This window comes from Podarcis melisellensis (genome assembly GCF_964234715.1).
Source record: "Podarcis melisellensis genome assembly, chromosome: 7".
Lineage (NCBI taxonomy): Eukaryota > Metazoa > Chordata > Lepidosauria > Squamata > Lacertidae > Podarcis > Podarcis melisellensis.
This window is the reverse complement of record NC_138539.1, coordinates 79962950-79987717: the sequence shown is the minus strand read 5'-3', so window position 1 is coordinate 79987717 and position 24768 is coordinate 79962950. Positions and strand designations below refer to the sequence as shown.

General features: G+C 41.8%; 1 protein-coding gene across 5 annotated transcripts in view; it reads right to left on the bottom strand.

The window, feature by feature from the left end:
- The window catches only part of TMEFF1 (transmembrane protein with EGF like and two follistatin like domains 1), a 96211-nt gene that overhangs the window by 35579 nt on the left and 35864 nt on the right, over positions 1-24768 (bottom strand). For all 5 annotated transcript variants that reach the window (XM_081920072.1, XM_081920073.1, XM_081920071.1 and 2 more), the window contains 2 exons: positions 4180-4289; positions 2671-2800 (listed from right to left, as the gene is read on the bottom strand). In XM_081920072.1, coding sequence (XP_081776198.1) covers positions 2671-2800; positions 4180-4289 — 240 coding nt within the window. The remainder of the gene's footprint in view (positions 1-2670; positions 2801-4179; positions 4290-24768) is intronic.

Below are 24768 nucleotides of genomic sequence, written 5' to 3'. Positions count from 1 at the left end.
GGCAAGGTCCTAGAGTCCTCCTTTCTCCTTCCCAAAGCCTGTTAAGTGCTTACCAGGTTTCGAGAAGGCGCCCTGCTCGGCTGCATGCCCAGTGTGGGCACTGCCCTAAAATTGCCTCTGACACAATTACCTGGCATGCACACACCGTAAGCCAAACTGTGGCTTACTGGGACCTTGCAAATGGACACACTCATGAAAAGGAGCTTGCCACCACTTTGCTTCTGCCAGGTCACCTTTTGCTCCCATACCACACTGTTCCTAGCTACACCTCGTGCTTAGTAAGGCAAGAGTTTGGCCACAACATTAAACCAAACCTTGACTTAGAACAAATGATACAGCATCAAAACAGGACTGTGGTGTTGTGCTTACTGTGTCACGTAAACCATTGCTACCACAATACAAAGTTTTAAAAGCATATTAGCTGATTCTCAGTCTCAAAAGGGTTTTTAAAAAATCAATATTTATTATCTGACTCACAAGAAGTTGAAAGTGGAATTAAAAATAGTTGTTGTTGTTTTTAAAACAAGATTGGCATTTTAGTTCTGCACTGCAACATTATATGCAGAGATGAGCCCAGTTATTTAATGGATGCTGAAGTCAAAATAATATTTTATAAGATCTTGTATTTATTAAATTATATTCCCCAAAGGCTACAAAAACGTATCAACTTCCCATGGCATTCTCCTGCAAGGAAGATAATATGAGGTGCAAGGACGATAGCACAGGATTGCAAGGAAATAATAAAAGCACTAGGCAGATGTGCTTGAAAATACAAAAGAGATAACAGGGTGTAAATCACCAAGAGAATATCTTGTTTGCTTTTAGGCAAGCTCTGTGATGCGAATCATATTAAGAGCTGCAAAATAATAGGTAAAATCTTGATTGTAGTCTGCTTGCTAGTGGCCCGATACCAACCACCAACAAAAGAAAATAATGGCATAGAGCGATGCGTCTATCCACCAGGAAACTGGCTTCCTCTTGGGCAATGGGACTACCCCCTCCTCTCCTCCCTGCTGCAGCCCCTCAGACCCTTGGATAGGATTTGGAGGGGCTGCAGGTAGGGAGAAGGGGAAGGAGAATACTTGTGGTGCATGTAGGAACCTCCTTGTCCTATACTGGATTTCACCCATAGGATTTTAATGTAAAAAATAACTTTAAGAGACTTTGGGAGAAGTATAAAACTAAAAAAGGACTCTTTAGATAACTGGTTTACATACTAAAGAAAAAAATGCAGAAAATGCCTTGAAATAAGCCAACTTAATAGGTTTATTACTGGCAATTGTTGAGTTGATTTTTAATGTAAGATTCAAGAGTTCTTATTTACATTATGACCTAATAAGTATTTCTGAATGAATGGTTATGCGTTTCTTAAATAAAATCATCTACAGTGGTACCTCTGGATATGAACAGGATCCGTTCCAGATCCCCGTTTGCATCCTGAAGCAAATGTAACCTGTGTCTGCACATCTGCGTGTGCACGGATCGTGATTCACCGCTTTTGCGCATGCACGGGGCGTCATTTTGAGCGTCTGCGCATGCGTGAGCGGCGAAACCCGGAAGTAACGCATTCCGTTACTTCCGGGTCACCACAGAGCGCAACCTGAAGCATATTTAACCCAAGGTATGACTGTAGTTCCTTTAACACGTATGACTTAAGACTACTGTAATGAACACTTAAGACTAAGATACCTTATTATTGATTTTTAATTGCTATTTTTTGTTTAGTGCCTTTTTGACCTTATTAAATCTTTACCAACAAAGAAACGAAATGTTGGCAACCCTTACCAATCAGCAACTCAAGGAGGGACAAACTGGTGCCTAGCATTTTATCCATACAGGGGGAAAGGCCCAGAGAGAGAGAGAGAGAGAGAGAGAGAGAGAGAGGGGGGGGGGGACACCATGGATTCATTAAAATGTGGGGAATATTGTGTTACCTTCCCTGATTATATTGCTAGTGCTTCTGCCCCATATTCTAGTGTTCCTTTCACAAAGTGGTACCAGTTGTATTATGGAACTGTAGCTTTTTGACCAATATAGCAGAACGTTGTACATGGTGTGACACAATCATGAACATCATTGGACAATTTTGCCACTCTATCACCAGTTCCACACATGATCTCCCCATAAAAACTGAAGGAAATAACTGTGTGCCAGTATACTGTCCCAAATTTCGTGACTTTACACACACAATTTTCCAGGTTATGAAGGCTGCAGATTTTTTTCTAGAATAAAATAACATGACAGTGCATGTTAAACATGCACTATATTCTATTAGTTTTCTGAAGTGGCTTTCATGTCATGTGAAAGATCAAATGTAATGTAAAAATGAACAGTTAGGGAAACATTGGTGAAAGAAAACATCTAAGAATAGGGCTAAACAGAGGTAATGGCAGTCAGAGGAATAGTTCAGCATCCCTCAACGGCTGCCATTTTATGTGACCTCCTGCTTTCAAGCTGACCAGTGCTGAGATGCAGTTGAAAATTACAGGTGTTTCACCACTGTATCTAGTTCCTCTAGCCCCTAGAGACCGAGGGACCATGTCCAGAGTGGACATGACATTTCAGTACAGAAGTGGGCCCTTGATCAGTGAATCCTGGTCCTAGGAAAAACACTGAAACATCCAACAAATGAAATAAGAAAGGCTGTCCCATTAACTGCTGTTTACTCACCTGAGTAACAAGGCCCTCTAGCCACCACTGTTATCTCTTTCTGATGCTTGCAAGCAGCTCTCCTGAGAAAGCATTCATTTTGGTAAGTGTCTCCATTTGAACCACAAACAGGAATATATTTTGTGTGACACTGTAAGGGAGAGAAAAAAATCAAGAAAAAGAAATTATTTACACAACCCCGCGTATAGGTATTCAGCTGGGGTGGCAACAGTGCAATCGGAGAGTTTGATTTCGTGGCTCATGGCTGCAAAAACAAACCACAGCAGCCCAAAGAGCAGCAGCTACAGCAGCAAGACAGAAATGCAGAAGCAGAAATTTGTATTTTCATGCGCCCAGTATGAAGAAAGCATAGCATACTCGCTGCAGGCTGCAGCTTGGCTGCCACAGGACTGACTAGAATGGCAACAATGTACAGAAAGTTTTTTGTTTAATATTAAAGTGCCTATCCACAACGCACTGTTGCCAAAAATTAAAAAAGATAAAATCTAAATATACTGTTCACTGGTGGTTTACAAGTCGCAAAAGAGTTCTTCCTTCCTAATGGAATGTGTTCATAAATATGATACCAAGCGGCAGTTTGCTATTGCTGGAATTTTCGTATTTTAGTTTTTTGCTTTGTTTCCACACTTAATTGCTCTTACTCCCCAATTAAACTGTAGTGGTTGTTTAATAATAATACAACAGTAAAAGTGAACAAATAAGACCCTCAGGAAAGGAAAGTATTATTATTAAACAACAAAGGACCCTGCCAACCACACATTTCAAAAGAGGGAATTAAAAATGGGCAAAATATTACAGATGCATCGTTTGCATCGTTTCTTAAAGATATAATGAAAACCTGAACACAGAGTATTTTCTTCTCTCCAGTTGTTAATGGAATGAAGAATGTTTCTTGGCACTGTGGCCCAAAGCAGGGATGGACTTTGGTCTTTCAAATTTCAGCAGTACCATGTGCAAGGCCAAAATTAAGTCCGTGCGTCCCCGCCTCTCGCCTTCTGTTGTGCTCAAATCACTACTGGCCAGTGGATGTACAGAAAGCTGTTGAAATACGCACATTCCTTGGGGCCTCTTGGAGGTTTTATATATTTGATCAGGAAATGTGTACTATTCCCTCTTCATGGGCAGATTATGTGCACATTTTCCATGAGGCCCGGAGAATGCGCACAACAGTCAGTTGTTATGCACATAAACTGCTCTATTCAGCCTCTGAAGAACAGGCTACACCAGGGCTGGATCTAGACACATCAAAGAAGCGTTTCAGTTAAGCGCATTGTAAACTCATACAGCAAAATCTGGTAGGGAAAGATGGGACTTCACAGTGCCATCTCGTGTCAGTGTTATATCGCATATACAATAAATATAAAACGCTTTTTCTTTACCGAACTAGCTGAGTCCCAGATCATACAAATGGGTACATGAGTGTAAAGCTCTCCTCTCAAACTGACACAGTTTTTCAGAGGATATCATTATTTTTGATCATATTAGATAACAAAGGTGAAAATTCCTTACCAGAAATTGGCATGCACACGTCAAACTATCTCCTTCTTCCTTACAAACACCCCCATATTTACACGATGATTCATCACATACTCTCACATCCGATTCCTTTACATTTAGTTCTGAAAAAGGAAAGAAGATTTAAATAGATTATGTGTTATGCTTTTTAAAAGCAAAGTCAGTTGTGCAAAAAGGCACTTGACAGCCCCCACCCCTTGTAATAAAAAGCAGCCCTGAAAACTTGTTTTTTTATCAGAGGAATAGATGATGGAATACTTAACTCTCCCCGTGAATGCAATTTTGCTGCTTAAAACCAATCTGCTCCAAGTTGTTCCCATCTCCATATTCTAGAGGCTTAAGCACAATTTTTAAATATGCACCTGAAACCTGTGGAAGGGGAGAGCAACTTAGGGGGAAAGAGTTAATTTGAAATGGAAAAATGGCTGGCAGGGAAGTGCTACGCACCTGATTACTTGCTCGAAATTGTTTCCCAATATTGCTTTTCATTTAAACCAAGTAACAAAAAAATACATTTGGGGATTTATTGCACATATTTCCAGATAATGTGCTCTTTGCCCCCACATAAAGCGAAGAGCCCTAGCTCAGTGGTAGAGTATCTCAAGGTAGGGCTGAAACCCTAGAGATATGCAGCTAGATCAGGGGTCTGCAAGCTTATCAGACAATGGGCCGGTCCACGCTCCGTCCATCGGAGGATGGGCCGGAGCATGTGCGCACGCATGCTCTTTCGGGTCGGAGGAGTGCCCGTGAGCACATGCTATTTCCGGTGCTCCTCCGACCCAGACGTGTGCCAGAAATAGCGTGCGCACATGGGCACAGGCGCTTCTCCGTCCCGCACGCATGCGCGCACACTATTTCTGGCACACATCCGGGTCGGAGGAACGCCTGTTCGCATGCGCACAGGTGCCATCAACCCGGAAGTCGGTCCCTGTGCCACGCTGGTAAGAGCGGTCGGAAGGGGTTGCCATGGGCCGGATAGACGAGCCCTGTGGGCTGCTACCAGCCCATGGGCCTTAGGTTGCTGACCCCTGAGCTAGATGGACCTGTGGTCTGACTTGGAATAAGACACCTTCTTATGAACTTCAGTTCAGTTTGTTCATTGGCTAGCCGAAGCATTGAAGCAGGGTGGGAAAGTAAGCTGGGTGGTAACTTTTAAGAAGCAGGCGCATTTCTTGCTGCAGGAAAGTAGAAAGAGAGAAGGCCAGGAATATGTGCTGCCATTCAGTTCCATGCCTATACAAGCAAGATAATAGGTCTCCCCATTTCAAAGGAATACTTGAAGGATAAAAACATTAAAAATTGACAAGCTGCCAAATACTGTGGCTAATGAGAACCAGAGACGTATCTTACAGAGACAGACAGCGCCTGTTAGGATTTGAAATGTTACGCACAAGTTGTATGTATAAAACATTCAAACACAACGGTTGCCTGTCAGTTGCCAATGCACTTCCCCCTCTGACCCTCAAACCATCTGGAAAACCCTCTTTCTCAAAGAGAAAATATCAATAATGGCGAACACTCTGCTTCAACTGTCAGTTGCTCTGGACTGCAGAAGTCAAGGGGGAAAGAGCACTCGGGTCTCATCTATCAGCCAGCGTAAGAGCAGCTACCCACCACTTAGCCAAGCAAACACGCCTATAGTGTGACAAACACTTATCTGGGAAACCCAGGGGTGGGGAGAGCAGCTGGGAATGAAGCTTTGCAGGTTCCCAGTTTTGGTTCTTTCAGCTTCTCGTTTTTCCAATCATGTTGTATTCTTGTTTTGATGTTAATTTTATTGAATTTGCTTTACATTGCCATGGACTGCCTTGGGACCTTCAATGAAGGGTGGCATAAAAGTATTTAAAATAAGTAAGATGCAGTGTTGCTTTAACAATGGGAGCTATACCAGCAGGTAAGTTACATATTTGATAGCCAGATTTTAGCCTGACCAGATGATGGGGAATTAGTATCACTGTCTTAAAGTGTGCTTGAGCTGCTACTAATAAGGTACAGGGAGGGGAGAGGGAGGGAACCTAAATGCCTTGAAGGAAGATGCCATGGAAGAACAAGGCAAAGGGAAAGGCACTGAAGAAGTCCTCACACCTAATGATGTGACTGCTGGTGTTTTAAATGCAGAAAATTAGGCTACCATGAACTGCCTTTCCGCAGGAAAGGCCTCCATCTACAAGGAAGAAGAAAAAGGATAAATTTAACAAGCTAATCCCTCAAAGACTACTCCAGGGTCCTTTTGAAATGTATGTAAAGCAGAACCCGGCAAAATCTTCCTCAGAGATTAATAAAGTGCAGCCCCTGAGTGGTTTAAGACATGCCGCTACAGCTCCTGAGTGCAGCAGGTTCGTATCTAATTCGCTTCCACAAAGAGCAGCAGCCTTACTCCACACCTAACAGGAAAAAGGGGACCTGACCTCCCTCTGAACATGGCTTGGAAGTCACATTTTGGCGCACAGAAATGAGTTGCGCCGTCTTTGTTGGGGTCTGCTCTTAGCTCAGCTCTCTGAAACAACGCTGGACACTGTAGTCTTGTGAGAATGGTGAAAACCTGTTTCTTTGCTCCAGAGGTGGGATAGTATAGCCCACGCCAACAGCTCAGTTGAAACAAAACTATCATTTGCTGCCACCTCATCCTTCCCTGTGTTGGAAACCATTCCAACAGGCTGCAGTAGAGGGAGATCTTCCACAGCTGTTGACTCCATCCTCACACCAACTCCAAGCTCAGAAGACAACCTGGATGAGGTGTCTCCATCTCCACTACCAGGGCCTTCCAGACCAAACACGACTGAGAATTCTTCCAATGCAATCCTTGTCGCCCCCTTGCTAAAAGAGCCAACAACTATGGAACATGGCAACAAACCTATAAGATCCCAAGTAGCTTCTCAGTTGAAACACAGCTAATAGCACAGGCTGGCCTTTATGAAGTCTCAGAAGGCATTTGCACCCTGCTGAAACAACAGCCTCCCTTGCTACTGGGTGAGGATCCTTAAACCAGTGATATTTCCAAAATCCTGAGCAACAGTATTGTTATGCTCCACCTGCTGAGTCCAGAGCTTGCTGATGAAGACTTTGCATTGTCCAAACTTATCTTTATGTTGCCTATCAGAATCTGACCTCGACCTCTGTAGGAACAGCCTTACTCTTGGTGCCAAACATGGTAACATGCCAGAGGAGGGCACTACCCCAATCTCTTGTACTTCAGAACCAACATGGCAGGTGGCTACTGAAACAGAACAGGCACACAGGGCATCCAGTCCAATGAAAGTGCTGATTCTGCCCCAGCTCCTCAGTCTGAACAATGAGTTGCTCAAACAGAGACGGAGCTGCTTTCGTATCACCTTGCCTTACCTCCTGACTGCCATCCCAGTGCTCAGTAAAAACCAGTGTTGTCACCTCGGGTACACAACCCGGAGAGAAAATGTTACTTTGTGTTCACAAACAGATTGTTAGTTCACATTTCTACCCTAAAAACTGATAACCAGGGAAGGACATCTGATTAGCAAGGTGTCAGAGCTTGACATCTTTATTCCAAAAACTCAGCAAACAACCAGTCTGTCAATTCCATTTTGCAATGAGAAAGTTTGACAGTTCCTCAGCAAAGATTTGCAAAAAGCATGTTCTGGGAAATTTTCCAATGAGTGGAAAACTAGGCCAACCGCACACACAAAAGTAAATAAAATATGAGGCAAAAATATATCCAAGCAAAAACAGAAAGAGGAAAGCACAGCTACTATTTGGAAGTCAAGACCTGGTTTTACACCACAATCACAAAACAATGCTCTCACATTTCCCTAGTGACACAATAATATGTAGTTATGGATATGTAGTGCAGTTAAGGAATGGAGATTCCTAGGTCCTCTAATTCAAGGCTATGAAGACTATTATGGCTTCCCCAAAGTCTGGTAACTCAAAAGTCTGGTTCATGTACACCCCCCGAAAACAACTCTTTTAAAAATGTTTTTTAATTAATATTATGTTTTAACATTATGTAGCAAAACCACTGTACATCAAACATGCTTGCTTCTCATGTAAAAAGAAGAAAACAAGTCAAACAAAAAAGAAAAGGAAATGACATATAAAGGAGAGGGAGTGGGGTGCAAGAGTCTTGTGGGGGGTGCTTTGTGTGCCCACTTGCCCCTTTCTAAAATTTATTTATTGGTGTGTGTTTTCCTTTTGGAAATTATCAAATAAAATAAAACCAGGATTCAGAGGTGGGGTTTTTTCGTAGAGGGTATGTGTGCTGTGCCCCATTGGTGTAGTGGTGGTGGAAATGCTGGGGGGGGGGGAGCAAAAATGGGAAACGGGTCGAGGAGGGTCTGGGGGGGGGAGAAATGTCCAAATTTATACCTGAAGAATGTTGGAGGGTATGCTGACATCTCCCTTAGCCATGGTTAAGGTAAGACAGAGGGATATATTACTCCTGGAGAGAGAAAACGCGTCAACAAGGTAGCCTGCTCCCCTTTCCTTAACTGCAGTTACAAGAGCCCTAGTAGTATGTCTGCCCCTCAAGTACAGAGAGAGCATCAAGGCTTCAACTCAATGCTCACTATGCTTATACAGTGGTACCTCAGGTTACAGACGCTTCAGGTTACAGACCTTCAGGTTACAGACACTGCTAGCCCAGAAATATTACCTCGGGTTAAGAACTTTGCTTCAGGATGAGAACAGAAATTGTGCTCCAGCGGCATGGCGACAGCAGGAGGCCCCATTAGCTAAAGTGGTGCTTCAAGTTAAGAACAGTTTCAGGTTAAGAACGGAGCTCCAGAATGAATTAAGTTCTTAACCCGAGGTACCACTGTAATGGAGCTTTCAGGTTTTGTGTCAGATTAGTCGGATTAGGTCTAGAGACAGAGGAAGTTGAGCCAGTCTCTCGGTAGGATAATACTTGTTCAGTTAACATGTTTATATTGACCCGTTGGAACAAGCAGACTCTCTTTGAGTCTGCAGCTCTTATGGTCACAGACAAAACTCAAGGTGCTTCTCACCGACTGATGTGATTCCTTCCCCAGGCTAGCAGATTAAATAGTCTGTAATGCTGTTTGCATTTCTAATTAAAAACTAAAGGTTGCATTACAACTGACTAAAGACACATCATTGAAACTTAAATGTGCTTTACTGGCGAGACCTACACATTGAGAAGGGAGCACTGAGGACTTCAACGGAGCTTATCCCAGGGTGCATAGGATTGTAGCTACGTCACGAAAAGAGGTTTAGGGTGCTAACCAGCTTTAGTTTTATTCAGAATAGACCCATTTTAATTAATGGACAGAGCCTAGGACTTGCCAATCAGAAGGTCGGCGGTTCAAATCCCCACGACGGGGTGAGCTCCCGTTGCTCGGTCCCTGCTCCTGCCAACCTAGCAGTTCTAAAGCACGTCAAAGTGCAAGTAGATAAATAGGTACTGCTCCGGCAGGAAGGTAAACGGCGTTTCTGTGTGCTGCTCTGGTTCGCCAGAAGCGGCTTAGTCATGCTGGCCACATGACCCGGAAGCTGTACGCCTGCTCCCTCGGCCAATAAAGCGAGATGAGCGCCGCAACCCCAGAGTCGGTCACGACTGGACCTAATGGTTAGGGGTCCCTTTACCTTTACCTTTTTTAACTATTGAACATTTTCCAAAATGATAACACCCATTCATATTATAACCCACCTACTCTCAGCAGCCAGAAGCAATGGGGGTGACCTGTCAGGAGTGAACTGGTACCAAACCATATGGGAAACAGCCTTACTGGAAAACCTAACCAACAGACTGAAACAGACACTGGGACAAATAAAAGAGAATGCCTTCACCCCATTATTGCTAACCTTTATTACATACGTAGCCCAACAGGCCAACAACAAGAATTCACTGAAAGCATATGAATCAATATGGCTAACCTGACCCAACCATCTCTCTCTTCCCTCCATCCCAAACACACGTAAACAACTATCACTGCAGTCAAATAAAGACAACCAACCATGCCCTGGCTTGCTCCACTCAACTTCTCTCACTGCCAAGAAAAAATAATAAATGAACAGAAAAAGAACCTACCCAAATGACACTAACACAAAACCCCCACACATACACTAAGTCAAAGAATCTAAGTTTTACCAACCCACCCCCTCTCTTTCTCCCCAACCCTATACTGCATCAAACAGTAAAGTCTCACATCAAATGTAACTGATTTGTAGAAAAGACTCTACGACCTGAAAAAAGAGACAAGCACGTACCTTTGCAACCAAAGAAAATCTTAAATAAAAATTTCATAAAAAGAATAGACATGTCTAACTTAGGTCCATTAATTTCATTGGGTCTACATGGAGTAGAACTTTGTTGGATAAATGCATAATCATTAAAGTGCTACTAGACTCTTTCTTGAAAAATTAGCCATTCTTCCTTCAATTCTCTAGTAAAATACATTGAACAGAAAATTGAAATTGGTATCTTATTAGCCAAAAATCGTATTTTCAAACTTTTTTTATTATTAATCTAGATTTTCAAGATAGCCCACAAGAGAACCATAAAATATAAAATAGATTAAAAACACCAGAAATAAAAGCAATTATCGTAGCAACAGTAAAAATACAAAAAGCAGAACATTTTGATGAAAATGTTTGTTTTCTTTTCTGATTTATGTAAATTTGTTTTAATATTTGAGCTTGTATGAAACATATGTTTATGGGAGAGGAATGGCTATTTCTAAAAAAGAAAAAAAACACCTGTCAAAATCTGTAGAATTGAAGGTTGAATTTTTTAAAAAAGGGATTTCATAGGTTCCTCAATTTGATTACTCTATGAATACAATCCAGCACGTGCCTATCCAGAAATAAGCCCCACTAAATTAGAGAGTTTACTCCCACTTGTGGATATAGGATTAGAACCCGAGTCACACTTTAACAGACAATATCTGTGTCGATAGATGCATATGATACTGTTGCCCTACCATAGTGGGACTCCATTTCTAATATCTAGCTGTGAAGTCAACACTTGGCTTCCAAACTTTGGGGGGGGGGGGTGGCAGACTCGCAAGGAAGCCCAATGTACATCCCTTTAAACCTACTTAATGTGTAAAAGTTGTTGAATACAACATCCACAGCCTTCTTCATTGCCTCTGAGTAAAAATATCTCAAGACATGGAAAATATGTCTTCCCAGAAATGCACTGTGTGATCACTTATTTCTGTGCAACCAAAATGTGTTGTTTCCGACATGCTTTTTAAAATGGTGTGCCTTTTCATTTATGCTCGTATCTAAATGCTTCATTTGCCAACTTAGACTGTGGAAGGCAATTTAATTCCCTTCACTACTGCGGAGAGGGAATAATTTGGCTTGATTTTGGCTTGATGTTTCTCTGAAAATACAAGGCATAAATGTCAGACTCTGCGCTCTTCAATTCATATTCTTAAATACATGCACGTAGCTCCCAGTAAAGCCAAGACGACTTTTATCTTGGGAAAGTATTTTGGCTAAGAGCCAGTAATATCTTCTTTGCTAAAGTGAATCTTGGAACATAATACTGTATCATTTTCGTCCTCTTAATCAGAGAAAATGGCATTCATATTTTCTTATTAATCCTAATAATCTTCTTTTAAAGAATGAATTAGCCACCTTAGCAATGGTCTGGTAGGATAAAAACTGAAAGCTAAATCTGGAAGAAGTTAAGCATTCTTAAAGGACCAAACTCCATATTATGCTATATGTATAATGGACAGCTACATCTTTGTTTTTTCTTTAATTACAGGCATGGGGAGGGAAGAGTCATAGTCAGTACAGTCTATAGGGATAGGAAGCTCCTTCCTCTCCTCTCCAGCTACAATTGGAATGAAAATACCCCACTCCCACACAGCTATGATGCTTAGAAGTAAAGTTCTTGATAGTGCCAAAGGGAACCTTTTTCTAAGCCTCAAGGCTGTGCCTTTCAGGGTGGGTGTGGGTGGGAGGGGCAAACCTCTCCTCCCTGCATGCTGTGGTCCCAACTACTCCCCCAACCACATCTGAATTTAGTGAAAAGAAAAAAGATGCTGTTGAGTGCTGTGCATTCACTGTAATGTGTAGTTTGACCCTAAGCCCCACTAAATCAGCAGTACTTGAAGCACTTAAGGTTCCTTTGATTTTAATGGGATTGAAGAAGCATGCTTAACTTGCCAATGAGCAAGTCTTAAAGCCTGTTGGAATTTCCAGACTCTGTGCAGAAATTATAGCATGCCATGCTGAAGTACAGGATCCAGGGTCATTCCTAGCCCATTGGTAGCAAAGGCGTGTGAAGTACAGTGGTGCCTTGGTTTGCAACTGTTTTGGATTTCAACTGTTTTGGATTACAGTCATGTCACACCCGGAAGTGCGTGTCCCTTTTTTGGGATTACAACCCTTTTTTAATTATTAAAACCATTATTATTTTTTGGAGGCCCCACTGGCGAAAGCGCGCCTTGGGTTACAACCTGTTTTGGTTTACAACCGGACCTCCGGAACAGATTAGGGTTGTAAACCAAGGTACCATTGTATCTGATAACTGGTTACTTGGCTATGCCCACCGTGTGGGAGGTAGCGGAAGCAGTAAACTAGTACCCAGGGCAGCAGACCTTCAGCTTCAGTTCATCATTGACTTTACTAGCTAAAGCCCTGTTAAGGGTAGTGGAAGATGATTTCTAGATCCCTCCCACAGCTCCGTTTACCACCATAGTGGATAAGTTGAAATGACTGCCCTTACCATGACAATGTTCATGAGGTTGTGGCAAAACACCCCTGTTCTACCTGATGAGGAAAATTCCATGCAGGTAGACGTCTCAAGCTGCTAGATCTCAAGCCCTTCTAATGCACTGCTCTATTACCTCCCCACAGACCAAAAATATTTTTTTTAAAAAAATCCTCCTTGTACTATGGGTCAACAGCACCAGAGGGAAAAGAAGGATTTTCTTGTTAAAAGTCTCTGGCCATGCCATTTTAACTTCCTCCTTATAAGACTATGGAACCTTCAATGACCAAATATTATCCACATACCCACAATCTTCTTCCTAATTTTACTATGGTCCAAAACCCTGGAAATCACCAAGGAGTTTTCCTTCCCTCAACCTCTTTCTTTCTTCTTCTAGAACACCATCGACAGTCATGCTAACAGGGAAAAACCCAGGTTAGATTTTTCTTTGAAAAGGAAACATGATTACATTATGTAAGACATAAATAATAAAAAAGAATTTGCAAAAAATGCATATTTTCTATGCTGAAAGTCATTCTTTCCCAACCTGGTGCCTTCCATATGTTTGGGACTACTACTCCTAAGAGCACCTGCTGGCTGGCTCTCATGGGAGTTTAAGTCCACAACATTTGGAGGGCACAGTTGCTGCAAGTTCTGCTTCTTTTGGTCATAGTTTGCCACCCTAACAGAGCGAAACAAAAGGCCTGCAACTGGCTTTCCAGGAAATGACTGGCAGAATCCGAGACCAGGGAGAAGAGTCGGTGGAAGAAGATTGGAAGAAATTTAAAGTTTATTTACAGAAACATTGTAAAATTAAGGAATGCTAGAAGGATGTTGGAATGAAGTTACGTGGTTTTAGCAGAAATGTTATAAAAGATTAAGTAAAATTAGATTGCTATGTGGTGAGAATGTAAAGTTACATTATATTAAGATAACTTATTAGGATAAAAACAAAGATGGAAAGGATTTGCTGAAATAGCTAATTGAAGTACAAAAAAGGAGGTGTGAGGAGGTCAAGGAAACAAGCAAATGAAAGATAAGTTATGGGAGGATTGATTTTTTTTTCTTCTTAATTGTTTTTATATATCTGTGTTTTTGTTCTTTTTTCTTCTTTTCTTTTTTAATTTTGTAACCTTTCAAAACCTTAATAAATATTATTTTTTTTTTAAAAAAACTGGCTTTCCAATGTAGATTATTATATATTTCACAGAATCATAGTATTGTTGAGTTGGAAGGGGCCCTGAGGGTCATCGAGTCCAACCCCCTGCAATGCAGGAACCTCAACTAATGCTTCTGTGACAGGTGGGCATCTGATGTCTGCTTAAAAACCTCCAAGAAAGCAGAGTCCACCACATTTTGAGGGAGTTCATTGCCCTTTCTTAGGACCTTTGGATGAGATTTCAGTTTTCTTGGGCTACCTCTGACAAAACATTCTGGGCTACCTCTGTCGTGTCTAGCAAAGCTCTCCCACTGGATGAGGTGTGTCTCCTGAGCTCTCCACAAGATCAGTATCATAACATCAGATGGATAAAAGGGTTTTAAGAAAGGCACATTCTCCAATATCACCTTTATCCAGCCAACTTTAAGCAAAATTCTGGCCTCTCAGCTTCAAGGCTCTTTCACGGGTCTTAATATGCCTGTAAAAAGCAACATCAGTACTACTGAAAGATGCTTTGAATACTAACAAAAATGACACCTCTGGGCTCCTGTTATGTCCTAATGTACTTGGATTAGCAAATGTTCCAGTACCTTAATTCAGTTCAGAGTTTTATTGCTCAGAGCTTGGTATTTCCTGCAGAAATAGACCCACATACACAAACACTTCTGCACTGAAATACTTCTCACAAAGCTGGCCATTTCTTTCTCTTCTGAAAGAACAAGCAAAGCATCAAATGGAAGTTAAACTATAAATGAAAATTCTTAGGTTTCTTTTAAAAATAAAATAGAAGTTTCTACAGTATTTAGCACTCCGTTTTGCAAATTTCTTGGCAGTCTCTCTAACTGGAGCATGCAAAATTGGGGTGTGTGTGTACTTAATAATCAACAACTCTGCCTATCCGCCAGAGGCTTCAACAACTGTCCCGACTCTACCCAAGTCTCCCGCCTAGCCATCAGAACTTCATCCTAAGAGACTGATGCCCTCTGGATAGCTGTCTCCAGGCACTTTTGCGCTATAATGTATCTCATCTGTCTGCAGTGCCGTAACCAGTCACTTGAATGCCAGAGGCAGCCTCTCAATTCCACGCACATAAGAGCTGGCACGAGTTAAGAATGGCTTATGAACTGTTGATGAAGCTTGCAAGTTTTCATTGCTGAGGCTTCTCCTCTGAAGCTGCTGTGCAGAAAGACAGCTGGCTGTAACCTAATGTTTTAACTCAAGTTTTCTCCTCCTACAACAGCAGTATCTGTGTACTTTAGGCGGTGATCCTATACCAATGTACCCGGGAGTAAACGCCACTGACCTCAACAGGAATTGCATCTGAGTAGACACATATCCATGTATCTATTGGACTATCCCTTGGCCTAATCTGCTGTCCCTACTAAACCTCAAAGCAGCAATGCAACTTGGAATACCTTTATTGAACCTATAAATAGAGGCGGCATTGATCAGAATCCTCTGCAATCCATATTTTTGCCAATAAGTAATAATCAGTCATCTATTTGGTTTCTGGGTACAAGCCTCAATAAGTGGTTTCCCTAAGGGTACATGAATCAATATGCCTTGCATGTAGTAATGTTTTGTTATGTTCAGTGTACAAGATGATCCTGCACTGGTTTGAATAGTGTTTGGTGTTTATGGATGGAAGCTCCACTCATGTAATGGAGCACAGGGAAGTATCTACAGTGGAGTGGAGTGGAGTGGAGTGAAGAGGGGAAGTCCATTTCGCTTGTACAAGGGCAGCTTTAGATACAAGGCTACATTTGTCCTGCTATTGTTACAAATATTATCTTTTTAAAAACTTTTCATCTACTATTCTGTATCAAAAGCAAACGTTACACAAGTTGGCTTCATTCTGACAGCTATTACTTGATGCTCACTTTTTGCACTCTTACCTAGGTTGTGTCCAGTATAGGTGCTAACTATAGCCCCGCTCTAGTCACTCAAATGCCAATCGGACGCAAAAATCCTGGAGCATTTATTCATAGTGTGGCTAGGAGTACCTGCTGGCCTTTATGATTTCCAGTGATCTAGAAGACATGCAAATGAGACTGGCAAAATCTCTGGAAGCAGTAAAATAAAATCAGGGGAGGGAGAGAAACTCCCTCAAGAAGAATATGAGAGGTCTCAACAAATCAGTAGAAAGTCCCTTATTCAAAGCAGCCATCACCACACATCTTTAAGTGGTGAATTCTACGAGTGCATTGCGCATTGTGTGATGAAGTACTTCCTGTTGCCTGTACTGAACCGATTCCCAATCAGCCTCATCGAATGGCTTCCCCATTCTTGTGTTATCAGAGAGGGAGAAATTCTTCCTGCTGCTAATGGAGTATGCTCTGCAAGAGAGAGGAACCGTCAGTCCTCTGAACGTCCCCTAATTAAAGCAATGGGTTCCCAAGCCAGAAACTAGAACTTAAGAAACTCAAAGTGGCTTTCAAGAGGCATCTTTTCATATTCAGCTCCTTCCCTCACGCCGATACCAGCTCTCTGCCTTTTCTTATTATCAGAGTCTCACTTTATTCCTGCTCATCGGTCTTGCTCTCTCTTCTGGTCTGATGCGTTGCCATTATTACTTGTTCAGCTGTCTCCCACGTGTAACGCTTCAAGAGCATTAGCTAAGTAGCATATTCTCATTGACTGGCAAAGACATTTACCTCCTGAAGAGGTAAAAAAAAAAAAGCTACATGGAAATTGATGAAGGACAGAAATGGCACTGGAAAAGCTTGAAAGCCATAGGGGGAGGGTAGGAGAGATAAACCTGCAGATGGGCACAGTGGCATTTATAAAGATGCTCTTACAGCTTAAAGTGCATTTTTTTGCATCAAGGGAGCCATGAGCCTCTCTTTCTGTGAATGGTGAATTGTGGAGGTATACGGGTTCCCATTATGCAGATGTTTCACATATGAGCTGGAAGAAGAGTAGTGACTAGATTAGCAGACTGAACTATGAATCAGAAAGGCCCCGTCTGCATCTTTCTTCCGGCATTAATTCATTAGATGGCTTTAGAAAAATTCTGTTTTCCTCAGCTTCCCACACCACCACTACTATTGGGGGTTTGGGATAATGGTATTGCCCAACCATGCAGGACTGGCATGGAATCCTTGCAAGAATTACAAGATAATGTGTGCTAAGCATTTTGGCTGCAATCCTATATCCACAAAGCTGGGAGGAAGCCCCACTGAACTCATAGAATACATATACATCAGACAGCACTTTTTGAGTGTGCTGAAGCACCAGGTGAACACAAATTGTTGCATTTTTTTTAGGACCAAAGCAAAATAAAATGGCAAGCAAAAATTATAGAACTGAGGTATAACAGGAGAGCCAAAGGACAGAAGCAGTATTTATTTGCTAATTAAAAACGTTTTCAGTTTTTGCTTTATAAACCTACTGTTTCTGTTTTCTTAAAGGAAGCCAACAGAGCAATCCAAACCTTTGATTCTGCATGTTGGAGGACATTTGGAGGCGATAGATATGTCCTTCCAAGACTCTCTATTTGTCCCTCAGGTGTCTCCCACTGTCCCCAGACCACATCCTTCACCAGTCCTGTGCTGTGTTGTTCTTAAGTGTGTTTACCTTACTGGATTGCTTAACTGTGATAATGCATCTTGCTAGCCTGAGTCCATAGAAAGATAGAAACCTCCAATTTATGTGTGGCTGGAATGTAACCTACCAAACAACAGGAAGACCCACATCTCTTGCTCCTTCCATGTTTGCCTAGGCTCCTAGTCATCACCTGCATGAAGTCTCCAGAAGGTTGCCTATAAAGGAATGCTGCCTCTGGACTGAGAAAGGTTCCCCACTTCTGGCTCAAATCTTTTCCTAATCCGTGTAAACTTCGGTGGAAATTCTAAAGGCACATCACTCTTTCTCCACAGATATTTTTTCCCTACAGAGAAGAACGATTTGCATGTCACACTGAATATGGAGTAACTGAGGTTCTATTAGGCACCCTAGGGCTGGCAAGTATCAGGCAAGTAGGCAGATAGCCAGCCACACCAAGATGGAAGGCAGGCTGGGACTCCCATGGCAGACAAGCAGTCAAGTAGTCTTGCAGGGGATGAGGATAGCGTGGTGGCTTCCCTCAACACGCTGCCCAAACGGAGCAGCAATTACCAATCTGGGGGCTTTATTCCATGCAGGAAGGACTCACTGGTGTCCCCTGATTTTCAGGCCCAAGAGAATTCTCTAGCTGTGAAGATAGGATCTCAGCTCAACTACCCCCAGTTCCATCCGCAAACAGCAGTCTCACAAGTCTCTGGTGCCTCCAGACCCCATTCTATGCCATACATGTGAACAGGCCTTAGACCAACAAATTAACAGATTTTTACGAAGACAAAGAATAAAGTTTGTGTGACAACTTAAAAGCGGTCAGTCTGGAAACTCTGCTGCTTAATAATACAGACATGTCTATGAGGAAAATGGATACAAAAATCCAATTTTAAATTCTGTCTGCTACATATCCCAGTGATGGAGCTGTTCTTTTCGCTGAAAAAGGTAACAAACTTTCCATCTTATGTAACTAACCCTGTTTCCCCCCGCCGATTCAAGTCAAGATGAATAGAGAATAAAAGAGAACAAAACCTTTTGAACAATAGTGTTCAATCTCTAAAAAGAATATTAAAATGGTAATTCAAAACACAATGTGCTTCTTCTACATTGTATTCCAATTACCCGAAAGTACTAAATTATAACTTCTGTATACATGGGAGGCATATGTAATTAAGTTATTCTCCTGACAGGTTTATTCATCTATAATATCTAAATAAAGGCCAGTTTGTCACTGCTTTATATCATATGGATACAAATGGTGTTATTTAGAACAAGACTAATTTATCTGGATGGCTCCCTCAATATTTTAATGTAGAATTTATGTATTCTATATAGCAGTAACTCTATGTAGCAGTGATGGAAAACCTCAGAAAGTAAATCTTTTCACAAGCCTTTCTTCTGCCTCACTTCATGACATGGCAAGTATCTCCCTGAAAAATCCCCCTGTGTCTCTTGGGCTTTTATACATTTATTGACATGACCTGCTTGCAAGTTCCTATTGCTCCTCTGCAATAAACACACAGTGACCAGCCCAAAGAACAGGTTCCAAATATAGTATTGAGAAACAATACAGACTTTTCTTGCATCACAAAGGCTCTGAATAGTGGTAATAAAACACAAGCAATCCATGTCTAAATGGATAAATGGCACAAGTATCTCTCGGCATCAAACCAGACTGCTTGTTCACAAATACACAGAATCCCTAGAATTGTAGAGTTGGAACGGACGACAAGGGTAATCTAGTCCAACCCCCTGAAATGCAGGAATCTTTTCTCCAACATAGGGCTCAAACCCTGAGATTAAGAATCTCATGCTCTACTGACTGAGCTATGTTTTGTTCTCCTTTAAACCAGAGGACCTGTTGATGTTTTGAGTGTGCTTGAGATTTTTAAAAACAAAATGCTTTACTTTTGATTGATTAAATGTAGGGATTTGGGCACCAATGCTATACTCCATTAGAAATTAAATTCAGTTCACATTTAAAGGTGACTCTGTCAGATCCGCACTTTCCCAAATAATATGCAAACTGAAGACAGAGCTATCCATTTAAATCCACACTTAACCAAATTTTGTTATGCAGTTCCTCCAGTATTTACAAAAATGCATATATTTGGGGAAATAACTTTCAGGCATGGAGTAAAGTTATTCCACCTGACATCCTTAAGATGAAAAATATTAACATCATTCTTGATTTCTCCCTCAGATTACATGCAAGTCATCACATTAGCCGGCATGAGATTTTGTAGGTTCTGAAGACAGCCTAGGGCACCCAAAAATGTTACGATTTGAGCAAACTGTTTCATTTATACACCTGAGCCCAACCTAAATTTCTGAAAAATGATTATGCTAACCAGAGTTAAGTCTGGTTCACACATGCACACTTGTCACCTGATGATCCTACTATCAAGTGGTAACTTGCATGTGGGAATAAGCCCAGGACCGAACCACCTCACATCACTTCTTTTTCAATTAAGTTTTTCTGCAGTGACTATGAGTCTTCAAATGACAAAACATACATGGGTGTATAAACTTCTTAGTTGGGTTCAAATGGAGTCTCTTAGTTGAGCCTCTCCTCAGCCCCCTCCCCCTGCCAAACCACAAACACAACCCTTTCCGCCATAACTGATGCCTTTTACTCTTTGCAGCAGTGCTGACAGGAATCCCGATCAAAGAGGTACACAGTGTTACATGTCACAACATCTCAGGCACTTAATAAAGCACACAAAATATTTTCTGTTTGCGCATAAAATAATCTGTAAAACCACTTATCATGGTTAAAAAGAGGAAAGCCAACTTCAAGAATCTCCTTAGAAACAACATCATCATCATCTCGCCCATTTTCCAACTAAAATATGCCAGGAACAGAAGGCCTCTCTATCTGGCCCCCAGGACTATTTCCAGGCCCCCCAGGTGGGGGGAGGCCAAGCCAAGCGCCATGGGCTCATTCACCTGGTCATCTTTCAATCCCTTAACAATGCCCTTCCGCTGTCTGCATAGGACAAAAAAAGTCTGCACAAAAGGAGTGGACATGAATCTGACCCAAAAACCCAGCAAAAATGAAAATCCCCCCAAGAGAACATTTCGGTCTCCTAGGATACTCAGCTGCTGATCTCAGGGTAACAATACTTCTTTCACCATGAGATCGTAAAACTACCATTCTTCAGAAATATTTTTTCAATGCATTCAGTTCTTAATCAGGGGCATGGGTTCATCATAATTTTTTATTCTGTGCTGGGTGTTAAATGAGCATAGCATGGTTGGTAGAAATATTTATCACCACCATTACTCTTAATTAGATTTATATAGCTGCCCCTTAACAAACATGTCCTTGGTGGCTTACAAGAAAGTATTAAAAACACAGCATACAATAATTTTCTTTTTTTAGGCCAGCAAAAGAAAAGAAAAGAAAAACTTCCTTGCATACAGGGAACATTCAATAATTTACAAACCAGAATTAAAACACAATTTAGAAGCATAGGTGAATTTTTAAAAGTCCAACTATTGCTGAAAGGATCATGGAGAAGGTCCATGGAGAGATGGACCATGAAGGTCCATCCATCTGGAGAAGATGTTCCATGGCTGAGGTGCCGGTACTGAGAAGCCCTCTCTTTGGCAGCCACCCGCCTCACTTCATGTGGAGAGCAGGACCTCCAAGAAGGATCTTAGAATTCAGGAAGGCATACTGCATTCCAATTGTTGCTCTTTTGAATGGGTCGCCATTCTTATATCATATACTTCGGACCTTTCCATGAAAACATCAGAGATAATATGGACTTTTAGCATTTCCAAGCCATCTACCCTCACTGTTTTTATTTTCCTCTTTGTGCCCCTGTGCAGATCTCCCAAGCTGAGAATAACACTTCATGCTTCTGACGGTTGTAGTCTTATGAAAGCTTATGCCACAATAAATTTGTGGGTCTTTAAGGTGCAATAGTATGCTTTGTTTTTCTGCTGCAACAGATGAAAATACAGCTACCCAACTTGGAATCAGCTTAGCACTGAATTTACTGCTGGAGTACATATTCCTGTTTGAAGACACTAACTGTGAATGCACCCTAGGTTTTCTGACAAGCATGCTAGAGGCGTAACATGCTTTTATTTTATTTTTATTGCATTGTATCATTTTACAATCCGGTTTATTCTTCTGTTAACTCATTAAGGAGTTTCTCATGTAACCAGAGCTCTGAATCTGTAAAAGTATTTCAGTAGCCAAATGGTAAGTCTGTTCACACAAACAGACTGATACAAGACCAAGAGAACCTTATTCTACAGGAGGGATCTAAAACTGATAAACGAAAAACACTTCTTTTTTTCTTTACATTTCTGCCAATAAAAAAATGACAGAAGCTGAATTTACTTAATGCTCAGTTTGGACAAGCTCATACAAAGCTGATATATACAGTATTATTTGGTCAGATGAAGCCTGTGAGGCTATGGCAAATTTACTAGGAATTTCAGAAGCAGGTCCCACTGAAAACATATTTAGCACTGGGTTCATAACTGATGGCATCATGTTACAGATATATCATCTAGTTCTTATTTCCAAAACACTTTAACATGACAACACGAAATGGAACATGTAGAGAAAGAGGTCTGGATATGCAGACAGCAGCTGGCTTACAGTATTTCCAAGTGCCTCTAACTCAGTTCTGTGGGTCAAAGTCAATAGGTTACAATCAGGAACATACCAGGGTAAAAAGAAGGAAAAAAAATATCTTCTCCCCAGACACTGTCATCTCCAGCAATAAGAATTTCTCCCATTTTAGAGAATGCTTCCATTCACTCCTATGAGATGGGAGAAAATGAGGCACCACTGCACGAGGTGGTGGTGTTATAATAGTGCAAAAACCCACCTAGTATTCCTGGAAAATGGTAGCCACTGAAAAGGCTCCAATATGGTGCTGGTAGCAGCAGCCTCTTCCTAGGTAGCCTGCAATTTCGACACTGTCAAATTCTACCGTAATTTTGATCCTGTTTTGCTAGTCTGTTTGGTGGTTTCAGTCTAGACTGCCTATCAGAATTATGAACACGCTTCAGAATAACAAACAATTAATAATTCCCACGCATAATCCAACCGATACTAATGCATGACGAGGTTCTCAAGCTGAAGGGAAGACTCCTTGCAAATGAAGCTGCTTGATTGTTGATTAAGATGTTCCCCTAAACCCTGCACTTAATAACAACTTGTGATCACTTGCTTGGATAACATGTGATAACATGCTTGCTTGGCAAACTCTAGTCCAGAATAAAAAGCACTGAGCTTGTTTTGTACTCTGCAGGGTAAGACACAGGCCAGAAGAAAACTTTCCGGACCTGGCCCATTGTGGATTTCCATTCAGTCCTAGACTAGAGCTGTAAATTTTGCTCAGACATATTTACTCTCCAAAACCACTCAGTAGTTTGATGGCTTCACAATGTGTCCTCAGTTGCTCTGACTTTTTTGTTGGCATCCATCTGTCTTAAGACACAACTGAGTGCACCTCCTGGGGTGAAGCCAAATCGCTGAAGAATCACAGCAACTGCTGTGGCTGCAGAGACCAGTAACTTGTAACTGCTGTTTCCCGCATTGTTTTTGCTGTGTTAGCAGCACCAAAGTGACCTCTCTGGGGCACAAGCCTGGGCAGGGTGTATGGAGGTCCTGGGCTGCCCAGATGGCAACCCACAAACCCCTGCCTCGCTGATACAATCCAAAGGAGAGCAATGCGTTTGGCACCAGCTTGTTGTCAGGAGTTGCTGAAAGGTGGCATACAAGATGCCATCCAACTGCCTTAGGGACTCCACTTCAGATCTGTGTAGGGTTTACTCCTTAGCATTTTCTTCTTCCAAAGATGTCCTGCAAGTCAGCAGGTACAGGTTCTTCCACGGGGTTTACTCCCAAAGCCTTTTTCACAAATCAGTATAGCTGCAAGGTAGCAGAGGCTTAGGATCCAAGTTTTCCGTCTCTTAGATGACCCCCATCTGCCCCCACTTCCCTCTACAGCTCGAACAGAAACTGCCTTCTTGATCGCTGGACCCACTATTGGTCTCAATCTGCCAGAGCCTGTCTTTGCATGCAGGAGAAGTCCCTAACATTCCAAGTATTTGAGAGCCATCAGCTACCCTCACCTGGTTTAGCCAGCCTTTCCCGAGGTGTGGCTTCTGTTACATGCTGACGGCTTCTAGGAGCCACAGGCGGGAGCTGAGTACAGGATGGGGACCAAAGGTGGACAAACTACCCCAGAAGAAGCACAACATGTCCCCCACCAGAGGTACTACCCCTCTCCTAACACCCCATACACATAGTTGCTCTGACTACTGAGACACAAACTAATTTTAATATACATTGAATCCAACTATGGCAGTCAATGAGGTATGAGATCAGGAAAGAAATGCAATATCTAAATAGACACAGTAAAGTTGTCACTGTAGATTAAATTACTAATCAACAAGCAAGATATATCTGAAAGTACTCTTTGTATTGTTTTAGATTAGCTGCCCTCTTTAAATAAGCTGTCATGCCTTTTCTCCCTGTTGTTCTTATAAGCCTGCAAGTTCCCATTGTATGCCTACCATGTTTTTCTGAGGTCTTTTGAAAGGCTCAGAATACCACTTGCTGCTAAACAGGAGAGGGAAGGAGGAAAATTTGCATGGAGAAGTAGGCAAACTGCATGAGAGGCACTTAACAATCCCCTCTGGCTGAGGTTCCTTGGCATGCATTTCTTGCATCATACAGCAAAGTAGCTGGGGGAGGAAAAGGGTTGCAGAGAAAAGCAGTGAGGAAGGGAAGAGTTAAACACCCCTCTCCTGTCAGTGCTACCCAGCAAATGTCACCCTTTCCCTGCTACTTTGCAATTGTTCGGAAGAGACCGTGGTTCCACAGCAGAACATCTCTTTCAGCTGAAATGTGAACCCGAGAAATAGTTTGCAATTTCATTTGAACTATAAATGCTTTCCAGCATGTCTATGATCAAGAAAAAGCAGGTGCAGGCTAACGGAAGCCCATTCTATGACAGTAAGCTGGGGCTACTTGTCCATTAAGATGATCAATGCTGCCTTTGCATTACTGGCATCATCTGTCAGCAAAGCTCATGATTCCCTTACTTCCCATCTTCCCTAGTATTTCATTATTATGAGACCTATTTCATTACTTTTATTTCCCATACGCCATTACTAATACACCATTGCAGAATGTCTCCTCTTTTTTGCTTCTGTTTCCATGCATTTGCAGGGG